At 36.3% G+C, this 27,920-nt stretch overlaps 1 protein-coding gene and 1 long non-coding RNA gene across 6 annotated transcripts in view; one reads left to right on the top strand and one right to left on the bottom strand.

Moving 5' to 3' along the window:
• Positions 1-27,920, bottom strand: part of SMAP1 (small ArfGAP 1) — a 200,018-nt gene that overhangs the window by 56,101 nt on the left and 115,997 nt on the right. For all 5 annotated transcript variants that reach the window (XM_042986645.1, XM_042986641.1, XM_042986642.1 and 2 more), the window contains one exon: positions 26,997-27,077. In XM_042986645.1, coding sequence (XP_042842579.1) covers positions 26,997-27,077 — 81 coding nt within the window. The remainder of the gene's footprint in view (positions 1-26,996; positions 27,078-27,920) is intronic.
• Positions 23,646-27,920, top strand: part of LOC122238666 — a 42,227-nt gene continuing 37,952 nt past the window's right edge. The window contains exon 1 of the long non-coding RNA XR_006217709.1: positions 23,646-24,056. This is a non-coding gene — a long non-coding RNA (uncharacterized LOC122238666). The remainder of the gene's footprint in view (positions 24,057-27,920) is intronic.

Raw genomic sequence — 27,920 nt, 5'->3', positions numbered from 1 at the left:
TTTACTGTGAGGGACTGTAAAGCTTGCATGCTTACTGAACAGAAGTTTTTCTTTCTTTCATTAAATAGGAAATGAAAGCTTTGCACATAAAGTAATTGAATTTCTTCCCCTTTTATTGCCTCACTTGCAATAAAGCTTTAAATGACTGCACAAACATTTTAGAAATTCCATGAAAGAAAAAAAATGTTGCCAATTTACTATAAGCCTGTAATAGAACCTAAAATATGGTTTTCTGCAACAAGTTATACACTCCTTATCATCACAGTTACTTTAATAATAAGTATTAAAAAGCTATTATAACTTCAGCTGGTTCCTTTTTCTTTTAGGCTTGAGGGCATTTTAGTCTACAGTTTTTAACTAACAAAATAAGGTCACTACCATCTTGTTATTGCTTTCTGTAAGACAGTGATTCTTATTTTCATGCCTCAATTCTTTCTTTTTTCAACTAGGTAAAACAGTAAGAAGAGAGCAAATGTAGTGGTAGACATGTAGTAGTCACAACTGTCTCAAGCTAGTTAAATTATTTACTAATTTAAAGATAACCTCTCAACTGCCAGGGCATTATATATACTTAATTAGCACCAATAATAAAAATACTAGTTTCTATATCCATCAGATTCTTTTTAAATGACAATACCAAATTTTGTGAAGAATGCAAAGCCATTTTAACTATTACATGATGTTGAAGATGATATAAATTGACACAATAACTTTGGAAAACTTTTAAAACTAGACATATACATACCCTATGATACAGCATTTCCACTCTCAGGTATACACCCAATAAGCTTTACGTACATGTTTACCAAGAATGTTCATAGCAGCTTTATTTATCAAAGTCCTAAACCAAAAACTACCCATGTCAACCATCAGCAGAATGGAAAAATTAAGTATGGCAAATGTAGACAATTAATACTTAGCAGTAAGAAAAGAACATACAGTATCATGGATGAAACTCACAGACACAATCATAATCAAAAGAAACCAGACACAGAAAGATGATGTATGATTATTTACGTGAAACAGAAAAGGAGACAAAACTTACCTATATTCAGAAATCTGAATAATGATTAACTTTGGGAAAGTGATGATTAGAGAGTACAAAAGTATTAGTAATGTTTTGCATAGTGATCTGTGCACTGGTTACACAAGTGTATAAACTTTTAAGCTATAAATTTAAGATCTACATGTTATATTTCAAAGGTTATAAAAGGGTTAGGAAACTTTTAAAAACTAATTTAACTTCTAAAATAAAATCTCTATGAAGTTACAAAATATCCCTTTCAGATACATAATATAAGAACATAACAACAAAAGATTTTAAAAATTCTCTTAAATTTCTCTTTAAAAAATAGGACACCTTGAGGGGCGCCTGGGTGGCTCAGTCAGTTGAATGTCCGACTTCGGTTCAGGTCATGATCTCGGTCCATGAGTTTGAGCCCCACATCGGGCTCTGTGCTGACAGCTCAGAGCCTGGAGCCTGCTTCAGATTCTGTGTCTTCCTCTCTCTGCCCCTCCCCCACTCATGCTCGCTCACTCTCTCTCTCTGTCAAAAAATAAACTTTAAAAAAATAAATAAAATAAAAAATTGGACACCTTGAAAACAAATGAAAAAAAAAAAAATCCCAACAGCAACTTCAAGTGCTACCTGGAGTGACATTTTCTAACACCAGTTTTACTGAGAGGAAGAAGTCAAACTTTAGAATCTACAAAGACCAACTTCAGCAGCTATTGATTACTCCACTGAACCACAGTTTCTGGTTGCATTGATTAGCTCTCTTAAGTGTGATAGTTTAGCCTATTAAAAAGAATGAGAGTCTAGGGGAGCCTGGGTGGCTCAGTCGATTAAGCATCTGACTTTGGCTCAGGTCATAATCTCTGGGTCTGTGAGTTCAAGCCCCGCGGTAGGCTCTGTGCTGACAGCTCAGAGCCTGGAGCCTGCTTTGGATTCTGTGTCTCCCTCTCTCTGCCCCTCCCCCACTCAGCTCTGTCTCTCTCTTTCAAAAATAAATATTAAAAAAAATTTTTTTTTAAATAAAAAGAAGAGCCTAGTGATTTAACTGCTTATTTAAGAATTGTTCTATAGTGGTGAAAACAGGCTTCTAAATAATACCTATTTATAAAAAAGTAAACTAACACTGTAAAATTAAATGGGGAAAAATATATGTATATATATGTATGTGAAAGGAATATATATCTGAAAGGGTTGAACACACACACACACACACACACACCACTGTCCTAGATAGAAGTTCTCTCACTGGCTCAAAATTACTTTGAATAATACATAAAGTTTCACAATCTTTCTCTAGTCTCTGTACCAAGACATACCATACCTATCACAATCAAATCAAATCATTTTTTCTCCCTTCTTCCTCTTTATAGTTCTCATAACATCAATTATGACTATTTCCTTACATTTTACTGTATAGAAACAGGATATGAAAATTTATAAACAATATCTCTGTTGATATATACTTTTTTCCTGCCTATTGATATATCCAATAGATACTGCTTGTCTACGGTAAATGAAAATTTGGTGTGTATCTTAGTATATCACATTTACTTAACCAAAGGAAGACATTCTTAGTTTTTTATGTTTTCACTTATAACATTCTGTAGCTAACATGGCTTCAAAATTTCATCCTTAATCACATCTTAATCACATAACCCTGATTAGTCAGGTTCAGGACTGAGGTGAACATCTTTTCCTGGAACAGAAATCAAAGGTAAAGGCAAAGAAGAGAGACAAACTGAGGTCACTGCCCCACACAAAGCCCTATGGGTAGGGAATACAGAACAACAGGGGTTTCTACAACCAGCCCGATGCCTGAAACCAGGAGCTAAGGCAAGTCTTTCTAAAATGATCTTAAGTAGAGGCATACTAATGCCAACTCAGTAGAATGCTCCTTTCTTATTAGCAAAATTCAGTTTTAAAAAATAATTATGTGGTGCCCTATTTCAAAATCTTAGAAATATTACTATTATTCTGATAGGCTTCAATATATTCTGTTCCAATAAAGATTGAATCACAGATACGTCCATTTAACAATCAATTTAATTATCAGTTTTTCAGGATAAACAGTTCCCATCATTTACCATCTGGCTCTAAGTAACCCTTTTAATTTTTTTATATTTTCAAGTCATTTTATGCTTTCTTTAGAGACATATAAAGAGAGAATAGAAAGCTACATTAAAAATTTCAGTACGAATTGAAACACAGTCCACATGATTCTGGTTTTGACAGTATATAGACCTTAAATGGGCAATATTCTTTGAATGAAACATCTATGGACATGGAACTTATGGGTCTTGTAAATACTGATTCCAGATTTCAAATGGCTCCCTAATAAATGGCTACTTCTGGTTCTTGCTCCTCTTGCATCATTAAAACATGGTATTTTTTGGCACAAAAACAGACACACAGGCCGATGGAATAGAGTAGAGACTCCAGAATTGGACCCACAAAAGTATGGCCAACTAATCTTTGACAAAGCAGGAAGGAATAGCCAATGGAAAAAAGACAGGTTCTTTAACAAATGGTGCTGGGAGAACTGGACAGCAACATGCAGAAGAATGAAACTAGACCACTTTCTTACACCATTCACAAAAATAAACTCAAAATGGATAAACGACCTGAATGTGAGACAGGAAACCATCAAAACCCTAGAGGAGAAAGCAGGAAAAAAACCTCTCTGACCTCAGCCACAGCAATTTCTTACTTGACACATCTCCAAAGGCAAGGGAATTAAAAGCAAACATGAACTATTGGGACCTCATCAAGATAAAAAGCTTCTGCATTGCAAAGGAAACAATCAACAAAACTAAATGGCAACTGACGGAATGGGAAAAGATATTTGCAAATGACATATCAGACAAAGGGCTAGTATCCAAAATCTATAAAGAGCTCATCAAACTCCACACCCAAAAAACAAGTAATCCAGTGAAAAAATGGGCAGAAAACATGAATAGACACTTCTCTAAAGAAGACATCCGGATGGCCAACAGACACATGAAAAGATGCTCAACATTGCTCCTCATCAGGGAAATACAAATCAAAACCACACTCAGATATCACCTCATGCCAGTCAGAGTGGCCAAAATGAACAAATCAGGAGACTATAGATGCTGGAGAAGATGTGGAGAAATGGGAACCCTCTTGCACTGTTGGTGGGAATGCAAATTGGTGCAGCCGCTCTGGAAAACAGTGTGGAGGTTCCTCAAAAAATTTAAAAACAGATCTACCTATGAGCCAGCAATAGCACTGCTAGGAATTTACCCAAGGGATACAGGAGTGCTGAGGCATAGGAGCACTTGTACCCCAATGTTTATAGCAGCACTTTTAACAATAGCCACATTATGGAAAGAGCCTAAGTGTCCATCAACTGATGAATGGATAAAGAAATTGTGGTTTATATACACAATGGAATACTGTGTGGCGATGAGAAAGAATGAAATATGGCCCTTTGTAGCAACGTGGATGGCACTGGAGAGTGTTATGTTAAGTGAAATAAGTCATACAGAGAAAGACAGATACCATATGTTTTCACTCTTATGTGGATCCTGAGAAACTTAACAGAAGACCATGGGGGAGGGGAAGGGGAAAAAAAAAAAAAGAGGTTAGAGAGGGAGGGAGCCAAACCATAAGAGACTCTTAAAAACTGAGAATAAACTGAGGGTTGATGGGGGGGTGGGAGGGAGGGAAGGGTGGGTGATGGGTATTGAGGAGAGCACCTTTTGGGATGAGCACTGGGTGTTGTATGGAAACCCATATGACAATAAATTTCATATTAAAAATAAAAACAAAACAAAACAAAAAAACATGGTATTTTTTATACCTCTGACAGCTCATAATTTTGTTGATGAGAGAACAACCACTTCTTTGCTCCATAATTACAACAAAATACACTGCAAGAAAATAAGCTACTGTCACATGCTATGACATTAAAAACAAGATGCTAATGAAAGAAGCCAGACACAAAACACCACGTTATAAGATATCATTTATATAAAATATCCATAATAGAAATCCACAGAGACAGAAAGATCAGTGGTTGCCATAGATGACCGCTAATAGCTAAGGGGTGTTTGGGGGTGATGAAGGTGTTCTACAATCGGACAATGGTTATGGCTGTGCAACTCTAATAATATAGTAAAAACCACTTAATTATACATATGAATAGAAGAATTTTATAATATGTAAATTATATCTCAATAAAACTATTTTAAAAAATAACATGGTAGAAAAATTTATAAGTGGAAAATGTTATTAGCATGGTTCTTCCACAAACTGGAAAATAAAAGACTATCATGTATTATACTTCAGTAGTAAATATTCCAACACAGTTTGAAGAATGCCAACATTCTTTGGGGACACACTTCCACTACCACAGATCTAGTATCCTCCAGCCCAGCTTTTCTTCTTCCTCTTAAAGAATGAGGGTTAGGAAGCCAGGAAGAAAGAGAAAACTGGAGAAAGCAGGTCTGATAAACAAACCTCTACCTCAACATCTTACCCCAAAAGCCAAGAATATCCCCTGGATGCCAATTCCTAAAAGAAATCTCTATTGTAACACCTTCCTGTATACTGTTTTGTTTGCAAATATGTTTGTATGTGGCAAAACATCATAAAATGAAAACCACAGCAATAGGCTTTCATTATAAAAAGATTTGAGTATACCCTATCAATTTTTAATGTACTAGCATATTTAAAAATAGGATTTACAACGGGAGGAAAGTGAAAATAATGGAGAAATGTTAATGGAAATAAATATCTGCTGCCTATGGTTCTTAAGCAACAGGTCACAAATCTAACAAAGTCAGTGTTGGCTATTCAGTTTGGGGACCCATTTTTTTTTTAAACTAAGAAAACAGTAAACTATGGAGTTCTGAATTCAAATCCACAATTTATTCTTCATTTGCTATCACTAGTCACAACTTTTTTTCTATAAAATGGTAAGTGGAGAGAGTAAACAATTTAAATTTGAGAAACTGTATGTACACACACACACACACACACACTGACAATGAACACCTCTAATTAAATACGCTTTCCACTAAAGGGAACCAGGACTCCCTAGTAAAACTGTTGATTACAGGTCTGGGGTAGGCAATGTACACGATGAGCTTAAAACAATTATCATACCAAATATCAAGGAAAGTATCATACTACTTACAGTAGCATCACACACAAAAATAGCTCAAGAGCCAACTTGAAGGCTTCTCATCAAAGGATAATAACGTCAATGGATAGACCACACCCTATATGTTTAATTAATGAATACATAATTGTTCAGTTGTGCACAACTGAAGGATACTAATGAATCAACTCATTATTTTGGAAACTGTTAGATTAAGGGAAAGAATGAAGCTTCCTTTCCTATATGAATTATACTACCAGGTAACCAAAACCAGTAGAAGTATTTCAACTACTAAATGAAAAAGAAATAACAGAATTAGGATATCACCATTTTGCAGCCCCTAATAAATTCCGGGAAATCGTTATTAAGGTAAATGGGCTAACATCTCAAGAGGAGAAATAGCCAGAGATTATTGAGGTTTGAATGTGGAATGCTTTCTTTATAAAAGTAGATTAACCTGATTATATATCTCTAAAAGGTAGTCTCTTAAAAAAAACAACCAAATGTCATCACCTATACTAAAAAACAAGAGTCATTATTATTCACTAAATACCTTATAGTGTTCAGATTTCTAATTATCTCCTACAGGTCAAAAGTTTTTTCCTCAGTTTGCTAGTTTGTATCAAAATGCAGATCAGATTTGCTGTTCCTTCCTTCAGTACATCTTACATTCTGCAGCCAGGATATCATCTTATTAAATAATTGCTCAAATCAATATACTTTCCAATTCAAAATCAAAAGTGATCCACTGTTCATCAAGAAACTTAAGGTTTTCTCAATATTATCTTCGTCTTATACTCCATTATTGTCCTACGCTCTACTTAAACCGGATTATTTATTATTGCCAAAATATGCCTTACAATTTGTAATTTTTTCATGCTATTCCCTCTGCTTATTACCCTTTCCTCTTCTTTCTTAAGAATCTTCCAAAGCGCATGTCAAATGTAAACACTGCCATGTAGACTTTCCTACTAATCCCAACATGTTACCTCTCACTTCTGTAACTCAACACCTCTCCTGTTGCACTGTATCGACCTTTTGCTAATGTTATTTTTCATATCATTCCCCTTTCAATCACTTGCTCTTTCTCAATTTTAAAATTCTTGATGGTAAACTCAGCTTTCATCATTTTTATATTTCTTCCAACCCTTCAGTGTGACTATACACTGCAAGGATCCTAGTGATAGTTGCTACCTTCAATCCAAATAGTTCCTCCCAGAAATTTTTCAAGATAACTTTCTAAGTCTCTCCCTCCCTCCATCCCTCACCACACGTGTGCACATGTGCACGCGCACGCGCACACACACACACACACACACACAAATATCTGGATGCAAAATAGTGAAAGCATTTAATATACTTGAAAGTAACCATACTGTCACCCAAATCCCTTATAAGATTATTTTTATCAACTTTACACATAAATCACATAGAATATCACGGTAGCCAGAACAGAACTGCCACTTGGCTTCTCTAAAGAAGACATCCAGATGGCCAACAGGCACATGAAAAGATGCTCAATGTCTCTCCTCATCAGGGAAATACAAATCAAAACCACACTCAGATACCACCTCACGCCAGTCAGAGTAGCCAAAATGAACAAATCAGGAGACTACAGATGCTGGAGAGGATGTGGAGAAACGGGAACCCTCTTGCACTGTTGGTGGGAATGCAAACTGGTGCAGCCGCTCTGGAAAACAGTGTGGAGGTTCCTCAAAAAATTAAAAGTAGACCTACCCTATGACCCAGCAGTAGCACTACTAGGAATTTACCCAAGGAATACAGGAGTACTGATGCATAGGGGCACTTTTACCCCAATGTTTATAGCAGCACTCTCAACAAAAGCCAAATTATGGAAAGAGCCTAAATGTCCATCAAATGATGAATGGATAAAGAAATTGTGGTTTATATACACAATGGAATACTACGTGGCAATGAGAAAAAATGAAATATGGCCTTTCGTAGCAACATGGATGGAACTGGAGAGTGTGATGCTAAGTGAAATAAGCCATAAGAGAAAGACAGATACCACATGGTTTCACTCTTATGTGGATCCTGAGAAACGAAACAGAAACCCATGGGGGAGGGGAAGGAAAAAAAAAAAAAAAAGAGGTTAGAGTGGGAGAGAGCCAAAGCATAAGAGACTGTTAAAAACTGAGAACAAACTGAGGGTTGATGGGGGGTGGGAGGGAGGGCAGGGTGGGTGATGGGTATTGAGGAGGGCACCTTTTGGGATGAGCACTGGGTGTTGTATGGAAACCAATTTGACAGTAAATTTCATATATTAAAAAATAAAAAAAAAATCCAGTAAGTTTTTTATCTACCCTGTCTCTTGGTTAAAGAATAGTAACTATAAATTTATTACACAGAAAATATGATTTCTTTTTACTTAGGCACAGCACCGTGATCTTTTCTTTTTCAATGAAAAAATATTAATTTTTAAAAAGGTACTTAATAGCTGAAGAAATATAGGAAGTTGTCAATAGCAACTAGCAATCTATACTTTAATAAAACTTACAGTAGAAACTGCACTGTAATGCTTCCTAAGCCTAATGTATAGTGATACTGCACCTATTACTGTTTTTTAAATCTACAAACAAAATATTACCATCAAACTACTCTTTAATGTTGAGCTTTAAGCAGGGAATAAAATGATCTGTGGAAAATAAAAGGAATCTTCCAAACCCACTCATAATAATGCTTTGTGAGACATCTGCTATGCTTATTCACCTACACCATATGTATCCATGATTTCCATAAAAGCATTAATTATTGGAAATATCTTATTCTCAAATGCACTCATGTATCACATTAGAGGTTTATTTAGCCTAAATTACATTTGAGAGCTTGGTGGCTGCGTAAATGCCTCTGTTAGATTGCTAAAAACATAACCTATCAATATAGCATGTGGCAATGAGCCACTTAATTTAGCTTTAATGTTTTACTAAGAACAATTTATTTGATTTACAACTGTTGCTTACTTTTACATAGCTGTATTGAAATTTCAAGTAAAACAGATTTGCAATTGTAGTTTTTGCGTATACTGGAAGATTAAATCACTTCTATTGAGCAAGTAAAAATGTATTTTTAAGTTTTATTAACACAAAATATGTGGTCCAAAGAAGCAACTTTGCTGGTTTGTTCCTTTACCAACTAATTTAAAAAATAACTATTCATCTGTATCATCTTCTTAAGAGTCAAATACTTCTCATATCTTGAGATAAACTTTTTAATGATAGTATTACCAAAAGCAGGAGCCTTCTCTTTCCCATATTACTGCTTCTATAGAGAACTTTCCTTCCTGAGAGTTTTTAATTCTACATTGACAAACATTGTGAACAGACTTTTCTTTCATGATTTTCAAGAAACCAGTGGCAAATATCTGCACAAGAAATATTTTTTAAGTCTAATATTAAAAAAATTATAGGTAGGAGGAGCCAAGATGGTGGAAGAGCATGGAAGTTTTTTGTGTGTCTCGTGTCCAAGACATACAGCCAGACCAACACTAAACCATCCTGCACACCTAGAAAGCTGATCTGAGGATTAACATAACAATCTGCACAACCTGAACCACAGAATTCAGCAGGTATGCAGCGCAGAGAGGTGAACTTGGGGAGAGAGAAGCTGCAGAGGGCAGGGAGCTGCTTTTGCAGGCAGAGAGAGGACGGAGATGGAGGGGAAATATGGGAAAAGCACCTCTCCCCAAAAGCAGCTGGAGACAAAGTGGAAAAGTGGAAACAGCCACAGACACTGAACTAAAAAGGGAGAAAGGAGAAAGGAGAGGGTTTACATTCCATTAAGACTCTATAAACCGGGGGAGCGCAGAGTCTGAAACTCCACAGCTCCATACCTGGCGGTGCTCTGGTGAGAAGGACAAAATACCAGGAGCTGAGTGTCCTCAGGCCATACAGTGAAAGGGTGGGTGGGGGACATTTAGTAGAGTCTGTGTGGCACCCCCATGGGCAAAGGCTCCAGGGGACCCAAGAGAATAACCAAATTCACTGGTGCTGGGACAAGGTCATTAAGGGTGAAGTCTGGTGACAGATGAGTGTTGTGATTTTCCATAATCCCTGAAACGCTGCTGCTACAAGATCACATGAACTTTTTCTGGGGTGGGCTGGCACCCAGCCTCAGTCTCTGAGCATAGGGAGCAGCATGGTCCCACGAACGTTCCTGGGTGCTGCCAGCACCCGGCCATTGCTCGGTGAGACCCTCCCACAGGGGGCAGAACAGGTCAAAGTAGCAGTCCCTCAGACATAAGGGGTCAGGAAAAACAGCCGCATCTGGAATAAAACTCAGGAGGGAGGTGCTGCCTGGCAACTTGACGGCTTGGTCACAGACAGTATAAAAGCAGGGAGTGGATGGAAGCCGGAGACAAAGGACGGGTGTGCGATTACAGACTGGGGAGAACAGAGTTGTGATACTAGAGACTAGGTAGCTGGGTGATGCCATTTTCACCCCTCCTGCGCAGGTACATACACACCTACAAGCGCCACAACAATTCACCCCAGTAAGCTAAGTGGCGCCATCTAGTGGAGAACAGAGACACTGCACTAAGCCCCACCCAACTGGGCCAACCTAGCTCTTCAGGAACACCACAAGTCTTTATGCCTGCTTAGTTTACGGACTACAAATGCTTCATAGTTTGACTTCTAGGGGAAAATGATGTAATTTAAATCGTATTTCAGTCTGTTCACTGGTCCATCTATTCAATTTTCTTTTTTTCTTCTTTTTCATTTCTTTTTTTAAAAAAAATTTTTTAACGTTTATTTATTTTTGAGACAGAGCATGAACGGGGGAGGGTCAGAGAGAGGGAGACACAGAATCTGAAACAGGCTCCAGGCTCTGAGCTGTCTGCACAGAGCCCGACGCGGGGCTCGAACTCACAGACCGCGAGATCATGACCCGAGCTGAAGTCGGCCGCTTAACCGACTGAGCCACCCAGGCGCCCCTCATTTCTTTTTCTTGAATACAGAAAGAGAAAAAGTTTATTTTTACTTTCAATTTTTATTTAAAAAATTTAATTTTTTTCTACTATACTTTTTAGTTTTTGTAAATTTTTCGAATTCTATTTTACTTCCATCATTTCATTTTATTCTATTTCATTGTATTCATTTTTTCAAATTTTCAAACATTTTCCTCCCCCCTTTTTCTCTAATAAATCCTTTATTTTTTTGTGTGTATGCTGTTTATGACTTTTTAATTTTAATTAAAAAAATTTTTTTACCTCATTAATTCCTTTTCTTCCTTCAAAATGACAAAATGAAGGAATTCATCCCAAAAGAAAGAGCAGGGAGAAATGATAGCCAGGGACTTAACCAACAAGCTATAAGCAAGATGTCTAAACAAGAATTTAGAATGACGATAATGAGAATACTAGCTGGGGTTGAAAACAGATTAGAATCCCTTTCTGTGGAGATAAAAGAAGTAAAAACTAGTCAGGATGAAATAAAAAACGCTATAACTGAGCTGCAATCTCTAATGGATGCCACAGCAGCAAGGATAGATGAGGCAGAGCAGTGAATGAGCAATACAAAGGGCAAACTTATGGAGAATAATGAAGCAGAAAAAAAAAGGGGAGACAAAGTAAAAGAGCATGACTGAAGAATTAGAGAAATCAGTGACTCATTAAAAAGGAACATCAGAATCATTGGGGTCCCAGAAGAGGAAGGGGGGAAAAAAGGGGTAGAAGGGCTATGTGAGTAAATCATAGCAGAAAACTTTCCTAAACTGGGGAAAGACACAGACATCAAAATCCAGGAAGCACAAAGGACTCCCAGCAGATTCAACAAAAACCAACCATCAACAAGGCATATCACAGTCAAATTCACAAAATACTCAGGCAAGGAAAGAATCATGAAAGCAGCAAAGGAAAAAAAGTCCTTAACCTATAAGGGAAGTCAGACCAGGTTTGCAGCAGATCTACCCACAGAAATTTGGCAGGCCAGAAAGAGGTGGCAGGATATATTCAATCTGCTGAAACAGAAAAATATGCAGCCAAGAATTCTTTATCCAGCAAGGCTGTCATTCAAAATAGAAGAAGAGATTAAAAGTTTCCCAGACAAACAAAAAGTAAAGGAATTTGTGACCACTAAACCAGCCCTGCAAGAAATTTTAAGGGGGACTCTCTGAGGGGAGAAAAGAGGAAAGGAGAGGGGAGGGGAGGGGAGGAGAAGGGAAGGGAAGGGAAGGGAAGGGAAGGGAAGGGAAGGGAAGGGAAGGGAAGAAAGAAAGAAAGAAAGAAAGAAAGAAAGAAAGAAAGAAAGAAAGAAAGAAAGAAAGAAAAAGAGAAAAGAAAGAAAATACATACATACATACATACATACATACATACCAAAAGCAACACAGACTAGAAAGGACCAGAAATACCACCAGAAACTCCAACTCTACAAGCAACATAATGGCAATAAATTCATGTCTTTCAGTACTCTAAATGTCAATGGACTAAAAGCTCCAATCAAAAGACACAGGGTAGCAGAATGGATAAGAAAACAAGATCCATCTATATACTGTTTACAAGAGACCCACTTTAGACCTAGAGATACCTTCAGATTGAAAGAAAGGGGATGGAGAACCATCTATCATGCTAATGGTCAACAAAAGAAAGCCAGAGTAGCCATACTTATATCAGACAATCTAGACTTCAAAATAAAGACTAACAAGAGATGAAGAAGGGCATTATATCATAATCAAGGGGTCTGTCCACCAAGAAGACTTAACAATTGTAAATATTTATGCTCCAAATGTGGCAACACTCAAATACATAAATCAGTTGATAACAAACATAAATCAATTCATTGGTAGTAATACCATAATAGTAGGGGACTTCAACACCCCCCTTGCAGCAATGGACAGATCATCTAATCAGAAAATAAACAAGGAAACAATGATTTTGAATGACACACTGGACCAAGAAGCTAAAGAGGAAATTAAAAAGTGCATGGAAGCCAATGAAAATGATAACACCACAGCCCAAAACCTCTGGAACACAGCAAAGGCAGTCATAAGAGGAAAGTATATAGCAATCCAGGCCTTCCTAAAGAAGGAAGAAAGGTCTCAGATACACAACCTAACCTTACAACTTGAAGAGCTGGAGAAAACAGAAAACAAAACCCAAAAACAGCAGACAGAAAATAATAAGATTAGAGCAGAAATCAATGCTATCAAAACCAAAACCAAAACAAACAAACAAAAAAAACCCCAAAAAAACCCAGCAGAACAGTTCAATGAAACCAAGAGTTGGTTCTTTGAAAGAATTAACAAAATTGATACACCACTAGCCAGTTTGATCAAAAAGAAAAAGGAAAGGATCCAAATAAAATCACAAATGAAAGAGGAGAGATCACAACCAACACAACAGAAATAAAAATAATAAGAGAATATTATGAACAATTATATGCCAATAAATGGGCAATCTGGAAGAAATGGGACAAATTCCTAGAAACATATAAACTACCAAAACTGAAACAGGAAGAAACAGAAAATTTGAACAGACCCATAACCAGTAAAGAAATTAAATTAGTAATCAAGAATCTCCCAAAAAACAAGAGCCCAAGGCCAGATGGCTTTCCAGGGGAATTCTACCATTTAAGGAAGTGTTAACATCTATTCTCTTGAAGCTGTTGCAAAAAATAGAAATGGAAGGAAAACTTCCAAACTCTTTCTATGAAGCCAGCATTACCTTGATTCCAAAACCAGACAGAGTCCCCACTAAAAAGGAGAACTATAGACCAATTTCTCTGATGAACATGGATGCAAAAATCCTCAACAAGGTATTAGCCAATCAGATTCAACAATACATTAAAAAAATTATTCAACACGACCAAGTGGGATGTATGCCTGGGATGCAAGGCTAGTTCAATATCCACAAAACAATCAATGTGATTCATCACATCAATAAAAGAAAGGACAAGAACCACATGATCCTCTCAATAGATGCAGAGAAAGCATTTGAAAAAATACAACATCCTTTCTTTATAAAAACCCTCAAGAAAGTAGGGATAGAAGGATCATACCTCAAGATCATTAAAGTCATATATGAAAGACCCAATGCTAATATCATCTCAATGGGGAAAAACTGAGAGATTTCCCCCTAAGGTCAGGAACATGACAGGGACGTCCACTCTCACCACTGTTATGCAACATAGTATCGGAAGTCTTAGCCTCAGCAATCAGACAACACAAAGAAATAAAAGGCATCCAAACTGGCCACGTGGAGGTCAAACTTTCACTCTTCACAGATGACATGATACTTTATACGGAAAACCCAAAGGATTCCACCAAAAACCTACTAGAACTGATCCATGAATTCAGCAAAGTTGCAGGATATAAAATCAATGCACAGAAATCGGTTGCATTCCTATACACCAACAATGAAGCGACAGAAATGGAAATCAAGGAATCGATCCCATTTACAATTGTACCAAAAAACATAATATATTTAGGAATAAACCTAACCAAAGAGGTGAAAAATCTGTATGCTGAAAACTATAGAAAGTTTATGAAGGAAATTGAAGAAGACACAAAAAAATGGAAAAAGATTCCATGCTCCTGGATAGGAAGAACAAATACTGTTAAAATGTCAATACTACCCAAAGCAATCTACACATTCAATGCAATCCCTATCAAAATAACACCAGCATTCTTCACAGAGCTAGAACAAATAATCCTAAAATATGTATGGAACCAGAAAAGACCCCGAACAGCCAAAGCAATCTTGAAAAAGAAAACCAAAGCAGGAGGCATCACAATCCCAGACTTCAAGCTGTATTAAAAAGTTGTAATCATCAAGACAGTATGGTACTGGCACAAAAACAGACACTCAGATCAATGGAACAAAATAGAGAACCCAGAAACGGACTCACAAACATATGGCCAACTGATCTTTGACAAAGCGGGAAAGAATATCCAATGGAATAAAGACAGTCTCTTCAGCAAGTAGTGCTGGGGAAACTGGACAGCAACATGCAGAAAAATGAACCTGGACCACTTTCTTACACCATACACAAAAATAAACTCAAGGGGCACGCGGGTGGCTCAGTTGGTTAAGCGTCAACTTCGGCTCAGGTCATGATCTCACGGTTCGTGAGTTCTGGAGAACAAACAGAGGGAGGGTTACTGGAGGAGTTGTGGGAGGGGGGATGCGCTAAATGGGTAAGGGGCATTAAGGAATTTACTCCTGAGATCATTGTTGCACTATATACTAACTTGGATGTAAATTAAAAGAATAAAAAAATAAAAAGACATTAAAAAAAATTATAACATATTTTGGGGACCACATGCCATTGCCAATAATCTCTTTTAAACTAAAGTACCCCACCAAGGGATATACCAGTAAGTAATATGCACACAAGCATAGAAAACTGTAACACAAATTGGGGGTGCCAGGATAGCTCAGTCAGTTAAATGTCTGACTTCGGCTCAGGTCATGATCTCGAGGTTCATGAGTTCAAGCCTCATGTGAGGCTCTCTGCTGTCAGCAGTGAGCACGCTTCCAATACTCTGTCCCCCTCTCTCCCTGCCCCTCCCCTGCTTGCTCTTGCTCTCTCTCTCAAAAATAAATGAACATTAAAAAAAAATTATCACACAAGTTGTTTACAACAGTCATCCTTAGATAGAGGGTCTATGAGAAATTACATATTATTTAAATGTTTTGCTTGTTTGCATATTTTTTTTCTACTGAATAGGTAATACTGTACTTAATAAAGAAATAGTGGTGCCTGAGTGGGTCAGTTGGCTGAGTGTCTGACTCCTGATTTCAGCTCAGGTCATGATTCCAGGGTCATAGGAATAAGCCCCATGTGGAGCCTCCTTAAGACTCACTCTAACTCTCTCTCTCTGCCCACTCCCTCTTCCCTTCTCCCTAACTTGTACTCTCCAATAAAAATTAGATAAATTAATACATAAAATAAAAATAAAATAATTTTAATAAAGGACCCATAACCAGCAAAAAATTTAATCAGTAATCAAATACCTCCCAAAAATCAAGAGTCCTGGGCCAGATGATTTCCAGGGTAATTCTACTCAACATTTAAAGAAGACTTAATGCCTATTCTTCTCGAACTGTTCTAAAAAACAGAAATAGAAGAAAACTTCCAAACTCATTCTACAAAACCAGCATACCTTGATTTCAAAACCAAAGACCCCACTAAAAAGGAGAATTACAGACCAACATCCCTGATGAACATGGATGCAAAATTTCTCAACAAGATACTAGCAAATCAAACTCAACAGTACCTCAAAAGAATTATTCATCATGATCAAGTGAGATTTATTTCTGGGCTGTGGATCTGGTTCTATATTCACAAATCAATCAATGTGATACACCACATTAATAAAAGAAAAGATAAGAACCATATGATCCCCTCAATAGATGCAGGAAAAGCATATTACAAAATACAGCATCCATTCTGGATAAAAATTCTCAACAAAGTAGGGATACATGGAACATACCTCAGCATCATAAAGGCCATATATGAAAGACCCACAACTAATATCATCCTCAATGGGGAAAAACTGAGAGCCTTTCCCACATGGTCAAGAACAACACAAGGATGTCCACTCTCACCATTACTATTTAACACAGAACTGGAAGTCTTAGCCTCAGCAATCAAACAAAAAGAAATAAAAGCCATCTAATTTGTCAAGGAAGAAGTCAAACTTTCACTATTTGCAGATGACGTGACACTCTATGTAGAAAACCTGAAAGACTCCACCAAAAAATTGCTAGAACTAATACATGAATTCAGAAAAGTCACAGGATATAAAATCAATGTGCAGAAATGTGTTTCATTTCTATACACCAATAACAAAGAGCAGAAAAACAAATAAAGTAATCGATCCCATTTAAACTGCACCAAAAACAGTAAGACACCTAGGAATAAAACTAAACAGATAAAAGATCTATACTCTGAAAACTATAAAACAATGATGTAAGAAATTAAAGAGGACACAAAGAAATGGAAAAACATTCCATGGTCAAGGACTGGAAGAACATTGTTAAAATGTCTATGCTACCCAAAGCAATCCACACATTTAATGCAATCCCTATCAAAATACCACCAGCATTTTTCACAGAGCTAGAAAAAACAATCCTAAAATTTGTATGGAACCACAAAAGACACTGAATAGCCAAAGCAATCCTGAAAATGAAAACACTGGAGGCATCGTGATTCTGCATTTCAAGCTATATTACAAAGCTGTAGAGATCAAGACAGTATGGTACTGGCACAAAAACAGACACAGAGATCAATAGAACAGAATAGAGAACCCAGAAATGGACCCACAACTATACAGTCAACTAATCTTTGACAAAGCAAGAAAGAATATCCAATGGAAAAAAGACAGTCTGTTCAACAAAGGGTGTTGGGAAAACTGGACAGAGACATGCAGAAGAATGAAACGGGACCATTTTCTTACACCATACACAAAAATAAATTCAAAATGAATGAAAGACCTAAATGTGAGACAGGACACCATCAAAATCCTAGAGGAGAACACAGGCAAAAACCTCTCTGGCCTCAGGCAGTGCAACTTTTTACTAGACATGTTGCTAAAGGCAAGGGATACAAAAGCAAACAGAAACTACTGGGATTTCATCAAGATAAAAAAACTCTGCACAGGGAAGGAAACAATCAACAAAACCAGAAGACAGCCTACAGAATGGGAGAAGGTATTTGCAAATGACATTTTTGATAAAGGGTTAGTATCTATCTAAAACCTATGAACTTATTAAACTCAACCACAAAAAAACAAGTAACTTAGTAAATAGATGGCAGCAGATATGAACAGTCCCTTTTCTAGAGAAGACATCCAGCTAACAGACACTTGATAAGATGCTCAACATCCCTTATCATCAGGGAAATACAAATCAAAACTATGATGAGATACTACCTCACACCAGTCAGAAAGTCTAAAATTAAACAAAACAAGAAACAGCAGGTGTTGGCAAGGATGTGGATAAAGAGGAACTCCCTTGCATTGTCGGTGGGAATACAAACTGGAACAGCCACTCTAGAAAACAGTATGGAGGTTCCTCAAGAAACTAAAAATAGAACTACCCTGTGATCCAGCAACTGCACTATTAGGTATTTACCCAAAGGATAAAAAAATACAGATTCGGAGTTACATGCACGTCAGTGTTTACAGCAAAACACTCAACAATAGCCAAACTATGGAAAGTGCTGAAATATCCACTGACTGATGACTGGATAAAGAAGAGCTCATACATTATACAATGGAATATTACTCAGCCACCAGAAAGAATGAAATCTTGTCATTTGCAATGATGTGCATGGAGCTAAAATATATTATGCTAAGTGAAAACAGTCAGAGAAAGGCAAATACCATATGATTTCACTCATATGTGAAATTTAAGAAACAAAATACATGAAACAAACCACAAGAGACTCTCAATGATAGAGAACAAACTGAATATTGATGGAGCAAGGTGGATAAGAGATGAGTTAGATGGGTGATAGATATTAAGGAGGGCACTTGTGATGAGCACTGGGTATTGTATGTGATGAATCACTGAATTCTACTCAAACCATTATTGCACTGTATGTTAACTAAGATTTAAATTAAAAAAAAAAAAAAGAAATAAAACTGAACATTAAGAGAATTTGAAGTTCATAAAAACATAAAAATATTCCAAGATAGGTATATAATTATGTCCTAACTCTCCTTACAATCACCTCAGAGAGGAACTTAAAGAAAATCCATGAAAATATTAATATCTTCTCTTTGAAAAAACTATCTGAATTATTGTTAATATATCCACTGTATATAAAAACAATGGTGCAATCATCTGGCATTTGTCTATTGTACCCTTGAAACTAATATTACACTATATGTTAACTAACTGGAATTGAAAAAAGAACTTAAGAAAAACAATGGTGCAATTAACACTTAGATAAATATTCAAACAAATAATACCTAAATACCTTAAAGTAAACCATTTTTTCCAAATTTTATGTACATATGTGATATGTACATTCTATATAAATACAAAAGTAACTTGCATTAGGAATAACTACCTTTCCTCCTGAAGTATATTTTGTGGGGTTATTTTTAATGTTTATTTATTTTCGAGAGAGAGAGAAAGACAGAGTGTGAGCAGGGGGAGGGGCAGAGAGAGAGAGAGAGGGAGACAGAATCTAAAGCAGGCTCCAGGCTGCTGACAGCACAGAGCCCGACGCGAGGCTCAAACTCACGAACTGCGAGATTATGACTCGAGCAGGAGTCAGATGCTTAACTGACTGAGCCACCCAGGGACCCCTAGATTTTGTGTTTTAACAGTAAAACAACTGATTAAGAGATCAGAACTATGGTAGGTGAAAAACTAGTCTGAAATAATACGGAGAACTCATTGACTGAAGACCAGCCCTGCAGAATACTGAAAAACATCTTTAAGGGTATTTTCAAATGATTTTAGGAATCTGTCCCTGTGTTCAGTAGATGGAATAATTCTAAATTTAAAGCTATTATTACCAAGAATACCTCTAGAGATCATTTAGGAAACCCTGCCATTAGTAAGTAAAGAACAGGAGTTTCTGTACTTAACTAACTTTGCCAAGGAGACAGTTAACCACAGACCAAGGACTTGAATCTGGCTCTCTTCCTGACTCTGCTTCTTCTACTGCAACTAATTCTCAGTTGTTGGTGAGGCAGAGAGGGAAGGTTCTAACAAATTCAGCTAAGTATTTCTGTAAGTACTCATTTACTGCTTTTGTGTTACAAAGAAAGAATTGAGTAGTTGTGAAAGATAGCTTAGAGTCCACAGCCTAAAATATTTACTATCTGGTTCTTTACAGAAAAGTTTGCTCATTCTACATTAAAGATTTTTTACCATTCAATTCAGAAGTTTCAGAATTTGACCCATAATAACCCATATGATGGGTTGTAATTAGCAATAAAACCAGAAGCATACTAGCAGTTAAGTTAAAAGGGGTTAACCCCACCACCACCACCACCACCATGGAATTGACTATTTGTCCATTTTCCGTATTTTGACATGAAAATCTTTTAAAAAAGAGAAACTATAAAACTTAGAACCTTGCAAAAAAGAAATTAAGATCTGATTATTTAAACTGAAGGAGAACCCATATACATTTCTATACTGTAAGACTACTTCTCATCTACATGAACATATTTGCTACTTGGAAGAGAGCCTAGTAGATAAATTTAAGCTAAATGAATTAGCTATGTCAGATGTGGGGTGCCTGGATGGCTCAGGTGGTTAAGCATCCAACTCAGGTCCTGAGTTTCCAGTCGTCAGATTATGCCCTACGTCAGGCTCTGTGCTAGCAGTGTGGAACCTGCTCGGGATTCTCTCTCTCTGCCACTCCCCCACTCTTGCTCGCTCGCTTTCGCAAAATAAACATTTTAAAAGAAAAAGAAATGTCAAATGTATGATAATTATTTTAGAAAGAGTCAAATTGATACACATTTTTCTAGCAGAATATCTAAACCACAAATGATATCTTATTTAAATGTCAAAAGTATCTACCGTATTAATCACCTGATTCATTAAATTTTTAGGTTTTACCTTTCTACTCTTAGAAAAGAAAGCAAACCTGGCTTCAGCTGACCCTGTTAGTAATGGATACTCACACCACAAAAAATGTAAACCTCAGTGAGATTTAAATAAGTACAAAATACAATTTAAACAAAAGAAATAGAATGAAATAGAAATAGAAATAGAAATAGAAATAGAAATAGAAATAGAAATAGAAATAGAAATAGAAAACAAGTTTATTTAAAGAAGTCCCTACTAGAACTGACAAATCAATAAAAGTTATTAATTCACTAGTCAGGATAACATGAGACGAGGTTATATACAAACACACAGTTCTTTTTTAGGGACCCCTGGACAGTTCATTGTAAACAATGTAAGACGTACAGAACTAAAAATTACAACAAGAAAGGAACCTGAAGACACATATGTCAAATTAGAAAACACACACATGGCTTGGGACTAAAGTCAGAAGACCTCATTCAAATCTCTGAGCTGTCAACAACTGTTCACCTGTTCACACTGATTAAATCACTTCTTGGTGACTTGGGTCCTCCTAGGGCTTAGTTTATTTCTTTAAAAAATAAGGGATTGGACTAGAGTACTAAGATTCCTTTTAACCCCCAAATTAACTTATTTTTAAGTAACCATTTATTTATTACCACTGTTATGTGTCAAGATCATATTAATAACATTAATAATTTGTTAACTGCATTTATAAAAAGTATTCTAGAATAAATAACTACCAAGCCTCATTCTTTTAAACACAGGAAGAGATATGAAATGAAGTTTAATATGTGCTGCCTTAAAAACAGAAGTAAAATCCTTTTTCCAAATGAGACTCAATAATTCTCCAAATAAATTAGGTAACATTAAGCAAATCCTATTCTGAGTCTCGGCTCTTCCATTTATAAAATGGGACCACCAACAATAACTGTAGTTTTTTTGTGAGAAATAAAGTTAACACACAGGTGAAAAGCTTTCCCTTTGATATCAGAAATAAGACAAGGATGCTCTCTAGCACTGATTCAAATACTAGAAACAAAAAGAGCAATACAACCAGCCACTGTAAAGTTACAAAGATAAGATATTCACAAACATATAACTGGAAAAAGATGAGTATCCTCTACATGTGATACATACACACAGACTGGTATAAATGAATGAGAAAAAGGTAAGCAATCCAACTGAAAAATAGGCAAAAGATCTGAACCAGAGCTCCTAACAAAAGAGGAAATCCAAACAAGATAATTAACATATGAAAAAGGCACTTGACCTAATTAGTAATGAAGGAAACGGACATTAAAAATACAATGGGAGACGATTACATTCTCACCAGACTGCAAATTGTAAAATCTCTGAAAACACCACACATTGTAAAGAATGTGGTGGGCACCTGGGTGGCTCAGTCGGTTAACCGTCCAACTTCAGCTCAGGTCATGATCTCACAGTTTATGGATTCGAGCCCCACATCGGGTTCTGTGCTGATAGCTCAGTGCCTGGAGCCTGCTTCAGATTCTGTGTCTCCCTCTCTGCCCCTCCCAACCTCATACTGTCTCTGTCTCTCAATAATAAATAAAATTTCAAAAAAAAAAAAAAAAATGTGGCAAGACCAGAAAACATTTGGTATACAATTTGAAAAACCATTTAATCCTATAGAAAAGTTCAAGATAGGTCACGACCCAACAATTGTATTCCTAAGAATATCCTAAAGAAATGCATGCTTGGATCCAAATACAAAAGTGTTCACAGCAGCACTATTTGTAACAGCTAAAGCCTGGATATAATCCAAATGTTTATCAACAGTGGAATGGATAAATAAAACAAGGAATATATATATATATATTCAGTTCAGTTAATTGTTTTAGTATTTATATATATTATATATATAAATACTTTATATACTTTATAAAGTATTTATATATATATATATAAAGTATTTATACTTTGTATAAATACTTTATATATATACATAAATAATGTATATATAAACTTATATATACAAATATATATATATAAATACTAAAACGATTAACTGAACAAACTGTAACTAAATACAGTATGACCCTTATAAATAAAATGCTAACTAAAAAAAGGAATATACAAAAGAATATTTGTGATATCACTTCATTCATATGTTTAAAAAATAAAAAACCACACTATTTAGAAATACATGCAGAGAAGGTAAAACTACTTCTAAAATGCAAAGAAATTATCACCTCTGTGGAGAAGGGAAGTTATTTTTTTATTGGGAATGGTATTGAGTGGGGCAGTTTCTGGGGTGCTGGCCATGATCTACTTCCTGATTTATACCATGAATACATGGGTGGTCACTTTACACACACACTGTACACATAAATTGTACACTTGTAAGTTCCTGGAATATAGGAGATAGTTAATAAAGCCAACTATTACTTTATATTGATGATTTTATTCTACTATTGCTATTACTTTCATCAATATTACTACTAATTTCTCCTCTGCAGATTATATATGCCTGCTTAAAATATCAGTTCACAGAGAATATAAAGAAAAATGCATATTACATATGAAAATATACATATGAAAATGCCTATATGCTATAAAGCTTCTTTATTTGTACTATTTTCCTTTCAGTTCCCTCACTGTTACACTGGTTTCTTTTTTTTTAAGTTTCATTTATTTATTTTGAGAGAGACAGAAAAAGAGAGAGACAGAGAGCACAGGAGCAGAGGAGGAAAACCCCAAGTTTGCCATGGGTCTCCAACTCACGAACTGTAAGATCATGACCTGAGCTGAAACCAAGAGTCAGAGGCTTAACTGACTGAGCACTCAGACACCCTTCCAAATAGTAACACTTGTAAATGTATCTTCCTTGGGGCACCTGGGTGGCTCAGTTGATTCAGTGTCCAGCTTCAGCTCAGGTTATGATCTCACAATTCATGAGTTTGTGACCCACATCGGGCTCTCGCAGTCAGCACAGAGCCTGCTTCAGATACTCTGTCCCCTTCTCTTCCTGTGTCCTCCCGTTTGCACTCACTCAAAAAAATAAATAAACATTAAAAGACAAAATAACTATATCTTCCTTCCTATACACTCTGCATTATCTTAACTGCAAAATTTTGATAGGAACTAAAGTGTTTCCCTCTACGTGATTATTCTTTCAGCAAGGCTCCCATCATCAACAGCAGAAGTCCTAATGTAGGTTGAGTAAGAATAACAGATGTGTGAACTGAGTTTAATAAAACCTAAGTATCAAAAGGAAATAATATAGGAATCAGCCTAGATTCTCACTGTTCACACACTCTGAACTGCTCTTCTCAAGCTCCCAACCCACAGACTCAGTTCTTAGGTAACTGCTGTGACCGTTTTTCACAGGAAGCAACAGAAGTCAAATATTTACAAACAAGCCTATGAAACATGTAAGTTTACTACATCAAAATGCTCACTATATTTCAATGGTAAGGTTTTTTTTTTTAAGAGAGAAAATAAATATACGATATTTTAAAAGTAGATATATCTTGTCAAGTACCACAAAAACTATTTTGATATTTCCAATTTCTGGAAACAAAAGATAACATCTACTAGTGATTTTAAAATTCCTTTCTAATGAAACAGGAAATTGTAAGACACTTCACTTAGGGCTTACTGATGCATGCTATAGAGAAAGTTACCAGAGGAGAATTAAAGCTACTTAAGTAACCAAGTTATAATTACCAACTTAATTACAACTTTCAAAAAAATGTAATATTTAACATCTAAACTTAATTTGATGAAAGGTAAGATTTTAATTCATTAAACTATCATTAAAACAAAGTGATATTAAAAAAAATTAACTTTGGGGCGCCTGGGGGGCGCAGTCGGTTAAGCGTCCAACTTCAGCCAGGTCACGATCTCGCGGTCCATGAGTTCGAGCCCCGCGTCAGGCTCTGGGCTGATGGCTCGGAGCCTGGAGCCTGTTTCTGATTCTGTGTCTCCCTCTCTCTCTGACCCTCCCCCGTTCATGCTCTGTCTCTCTCTGTCCCAAAAATAAATAAAAAACGTTGAAAAAAAAATTAAAAAAAAAAATTTAACTTTAACTGAAAAGTATTCCAAATAAATATTGCAAAGAATTCCATTTAGCAAAGTTCTTACAATCTTAGTATTTAATAAATTAATTTTAGTAATAAGCTGCAGTTTATTAACTGTTCTGCATGACCTTGCAATCAAGACACTAAAGATGAAAAACATCAACGAATCAATGTACATATATTTATCCTAAATATCTACTACACACAAGAACTGTTAGAAAACAAAGAAACATAAGACTTGGTCCCCACCTGACTGATGCATAATCTCAAGAAACATCTATGCATCTGTGCTAGATAAGAAAAGTTATCTGAAAATACGATTAAACAATAATATAAATAGGAAGTAATAAAATCAAATGTATGACAACGTTGCCAGTATTTTGAGGAAGGGAAAAATGTTGTCTAGTTGAGATATTTGGAGGAGCTTCATGGAAAAGGTAGAATGAGTAAACTTTAGGTAAAAGGTGGGGAAAGGAAAGGACATTCTTGGCAGAGAAACTTAGTGAACAGAAATGGAAAGTATGTTTAGGCAACAATGGACAAGTCTTAACTGGTATAAAGAATGGAGACCTCTAGGAAGGGGTTAGATAGTGGAGAGTTTGCTATATGAAGGACTGAAGAGTCTTGGGATACTTGGTACATTTTAAGTGCTAAAGTCATGTTTGCAACTCTTTGAAGGTAGAGATTGCTTTAATAAATGAGGGGCGCCTGGGTGGCTTAGTCAGTTAAGCAACCAACTCTTTGATTTTGGTTCAGGTCATAATCTTGAGGTCCACGGGTTTGAGCATCACATTTGGTTCCATGCTGACAGCGCGGAGCCTGCTTGTGATTCTCTCTCTCCCTCATACACACACACTCTCTCTCTCAAAAATAAAGAAAATTATAAATAAATAAATAAATAAATAAATAAATAGCAGAGAAAGAACCAGTATATATCTGCATTGTATGCTTTAAATGCATGCATCTTGTATATGTAATTTATGCACGCATTAGGTCAATTTTTAAAATTTCAACTACTATCAAGGATGTTCCCTTTACTGACAACTCCTTTACCATGCTTTCATATTTTCATAATCAAACACATTCAAAGTCAAGCTACCATAATTATGTAACCAATGCCTTTTAAAAAGATAATGCTCTGGGGAAACCTGGGTGGCTCAGTCAGTTAAGCTTCAGACTTTGGCTCAGGTCATGAACTCACAGTTCGTGAGTTTGAGTCCCATGTCAGACTCTATGCTGACAGCTCAGAGACTGGACCCTGCTTGGGATTCTGTGTCTCCCTCTCTCTCTGTTCCTTCCCTGCTCACACTCTCTCTTTCTCTAAAATAAAAAAGATTAAAAAATTAAAAAAAAAAAAAAAGCTAATGTTCTGGGGTGCCTGGATGGCTCAGTTAAGCATCCAATTCTTGGTATCAGCTTAGATCATGAGATCAACCCCCAGGTTGGGCTCCGCAATGGGCACGAAGCCTGCTTAAGATTCTCTCTCCCTCTGTTCCTCCACTACTTGCATGCACGCAAGCATGCATGTTCTCTCTCCAAAAAAAAAAAAAAAAAAAAGTAATAATAAAAAGCTAATGTTCTCTTTACCTCTAGCTTGCCTAGTCACATCTATCTTGTACACTGCTGCCAAAATAATGTTCCAAAAGAACCGTTCTGAATTAGGTTTATCTCTGCTTTACGAACTTGGAAATGATGCCCACAGCCTTTCCTCTAAGAAATAATCAACCTAGACTTTAAAGTCTTCTACAATTTGAGCTCAATCTACCATACTGGTCTTATTTTTCACTACTTTCTTTACATAAACATCATCTTTCTTCAAACTCCACTACTATTTTTCTAAATATATTTTGTCTATTTTCAGTTTCTTTGCCTGTCCTCAGGTGTTCTCTCCAAATGATATATTCTTGCCTTCCACTTTAATTCTACCTACAATTCAAAATCTACCTCAAATGCTTACCCCTATGAATGGAGTCTTTTCTGAAGACCCCTTCAGGTATGAACTCTTCATTCTCTAAACTTTCACTGAAGTCTGTGCATGAAAACTAAAAACACCATTCTTTATGTCATTAATAGAGAATGACCTTGAGGACCTCACATGATCTATACTCGTACATATATAACTAAAACTTATATAGGACAATCTAGAAGGACATGCTTAGCACACATATTCATTCAAAACATACTTACTGACAGAATGACAATTCACATATTGTAAATATCCCAAAGACATTCACGTAAGAATACAAAAATAGGATGGTAATCTTAATAGGTTTTTTTTTAAAGGAATTTTACCTTTTCAGTTGTAAGAGGTTTTGCAGGCTTTTCTGGTTCCTTTTCTTTCTTTTTCTCTTCCTTTTTTTTTTCCTTTTCTTTCTAAAACATAGAGCAAAGTTTTGATAAGTTCACTTTTAAGGAAATGTCAGCTGTTAACACATTTTTATTTTATTCGTTTCAGTAATTATTTAAGGAAGGATTCAAAAATGACAATATCCAGTGATACTGAAATATAAAAGTAAACACAGCAACTACATACTCTCATTGAGATTACATGTTGATAATACAACATCTTTTAAGAAATTTAAGACAGAGGTGAAAGTATTTAGAACTTCGAAATTTCAGTTTGTTTTAAACAAATGAGACTTTTTTTCAATAAATTCTCACTCCATCTTAGAGATTAGGCTTCCTAATACCAACCATAATGTTGAACTTGGAGCAAGATCACAGATCTTCACACAGATGAAGACATTACAACATGTAAACGTGAGGCAAAAAGGGAAAAAATAATTTAAAAAAAATTTTTTTAAATCTTTATTTATGAGAGAAAGAGAGACTGAGCGCAAGCAGAGAAGGGGCAGAGAGAGAGGGAGACACGGAATCTGAAGCAGGCTCCAGGCTCTGAGCTGTCAGCATAGAGCCCGATGTAGGGCTCAAATCCACAAACTGTGAGATCATAACCTGAGCTGAGGTCAGACGCTTAACCAACTGAGCTACTCAGGCACCTATTTAAAACTATCACAAAACAGGAGCGCTTGGGTGGCTCAGTCGGTTAAGGGTCCAACTTCAGCTCAGGTCAAGACCTTACAGTCAGTGAGTTCAAGCTCCAAGTCAGGCTCTGTGCTGACCACTCAGAGCCTGGAGCCTGCTTCAGATTCCGTGTCTCCCTCTCTCCCTGCCCTTCGCCTGCTCATGCTCTGTCTCTCTCTCTCTCTCAAAAAT

The sequence above is a fragment of the Panthera tigris genome, chromosome B2 (assembly GCF_018350195.1).
Source record: "Panthera tigris isolate Pti1 chromosome B2, P.tigris_Pti1_mat1.1, whole genome shotgun sequence".
In the NCBI taxonomy this organism is placed as follows: domain Eukaryota; kingdom Metazoa; phylum Chordata; class Mammalia; order Carnivora; family Felidae; genus Panthera; species Panthera tigris.
Note: the sequence above shows the minus strand (reverse complement) of the source record. Positions and strands in the feature narration are given on the sequence as shown.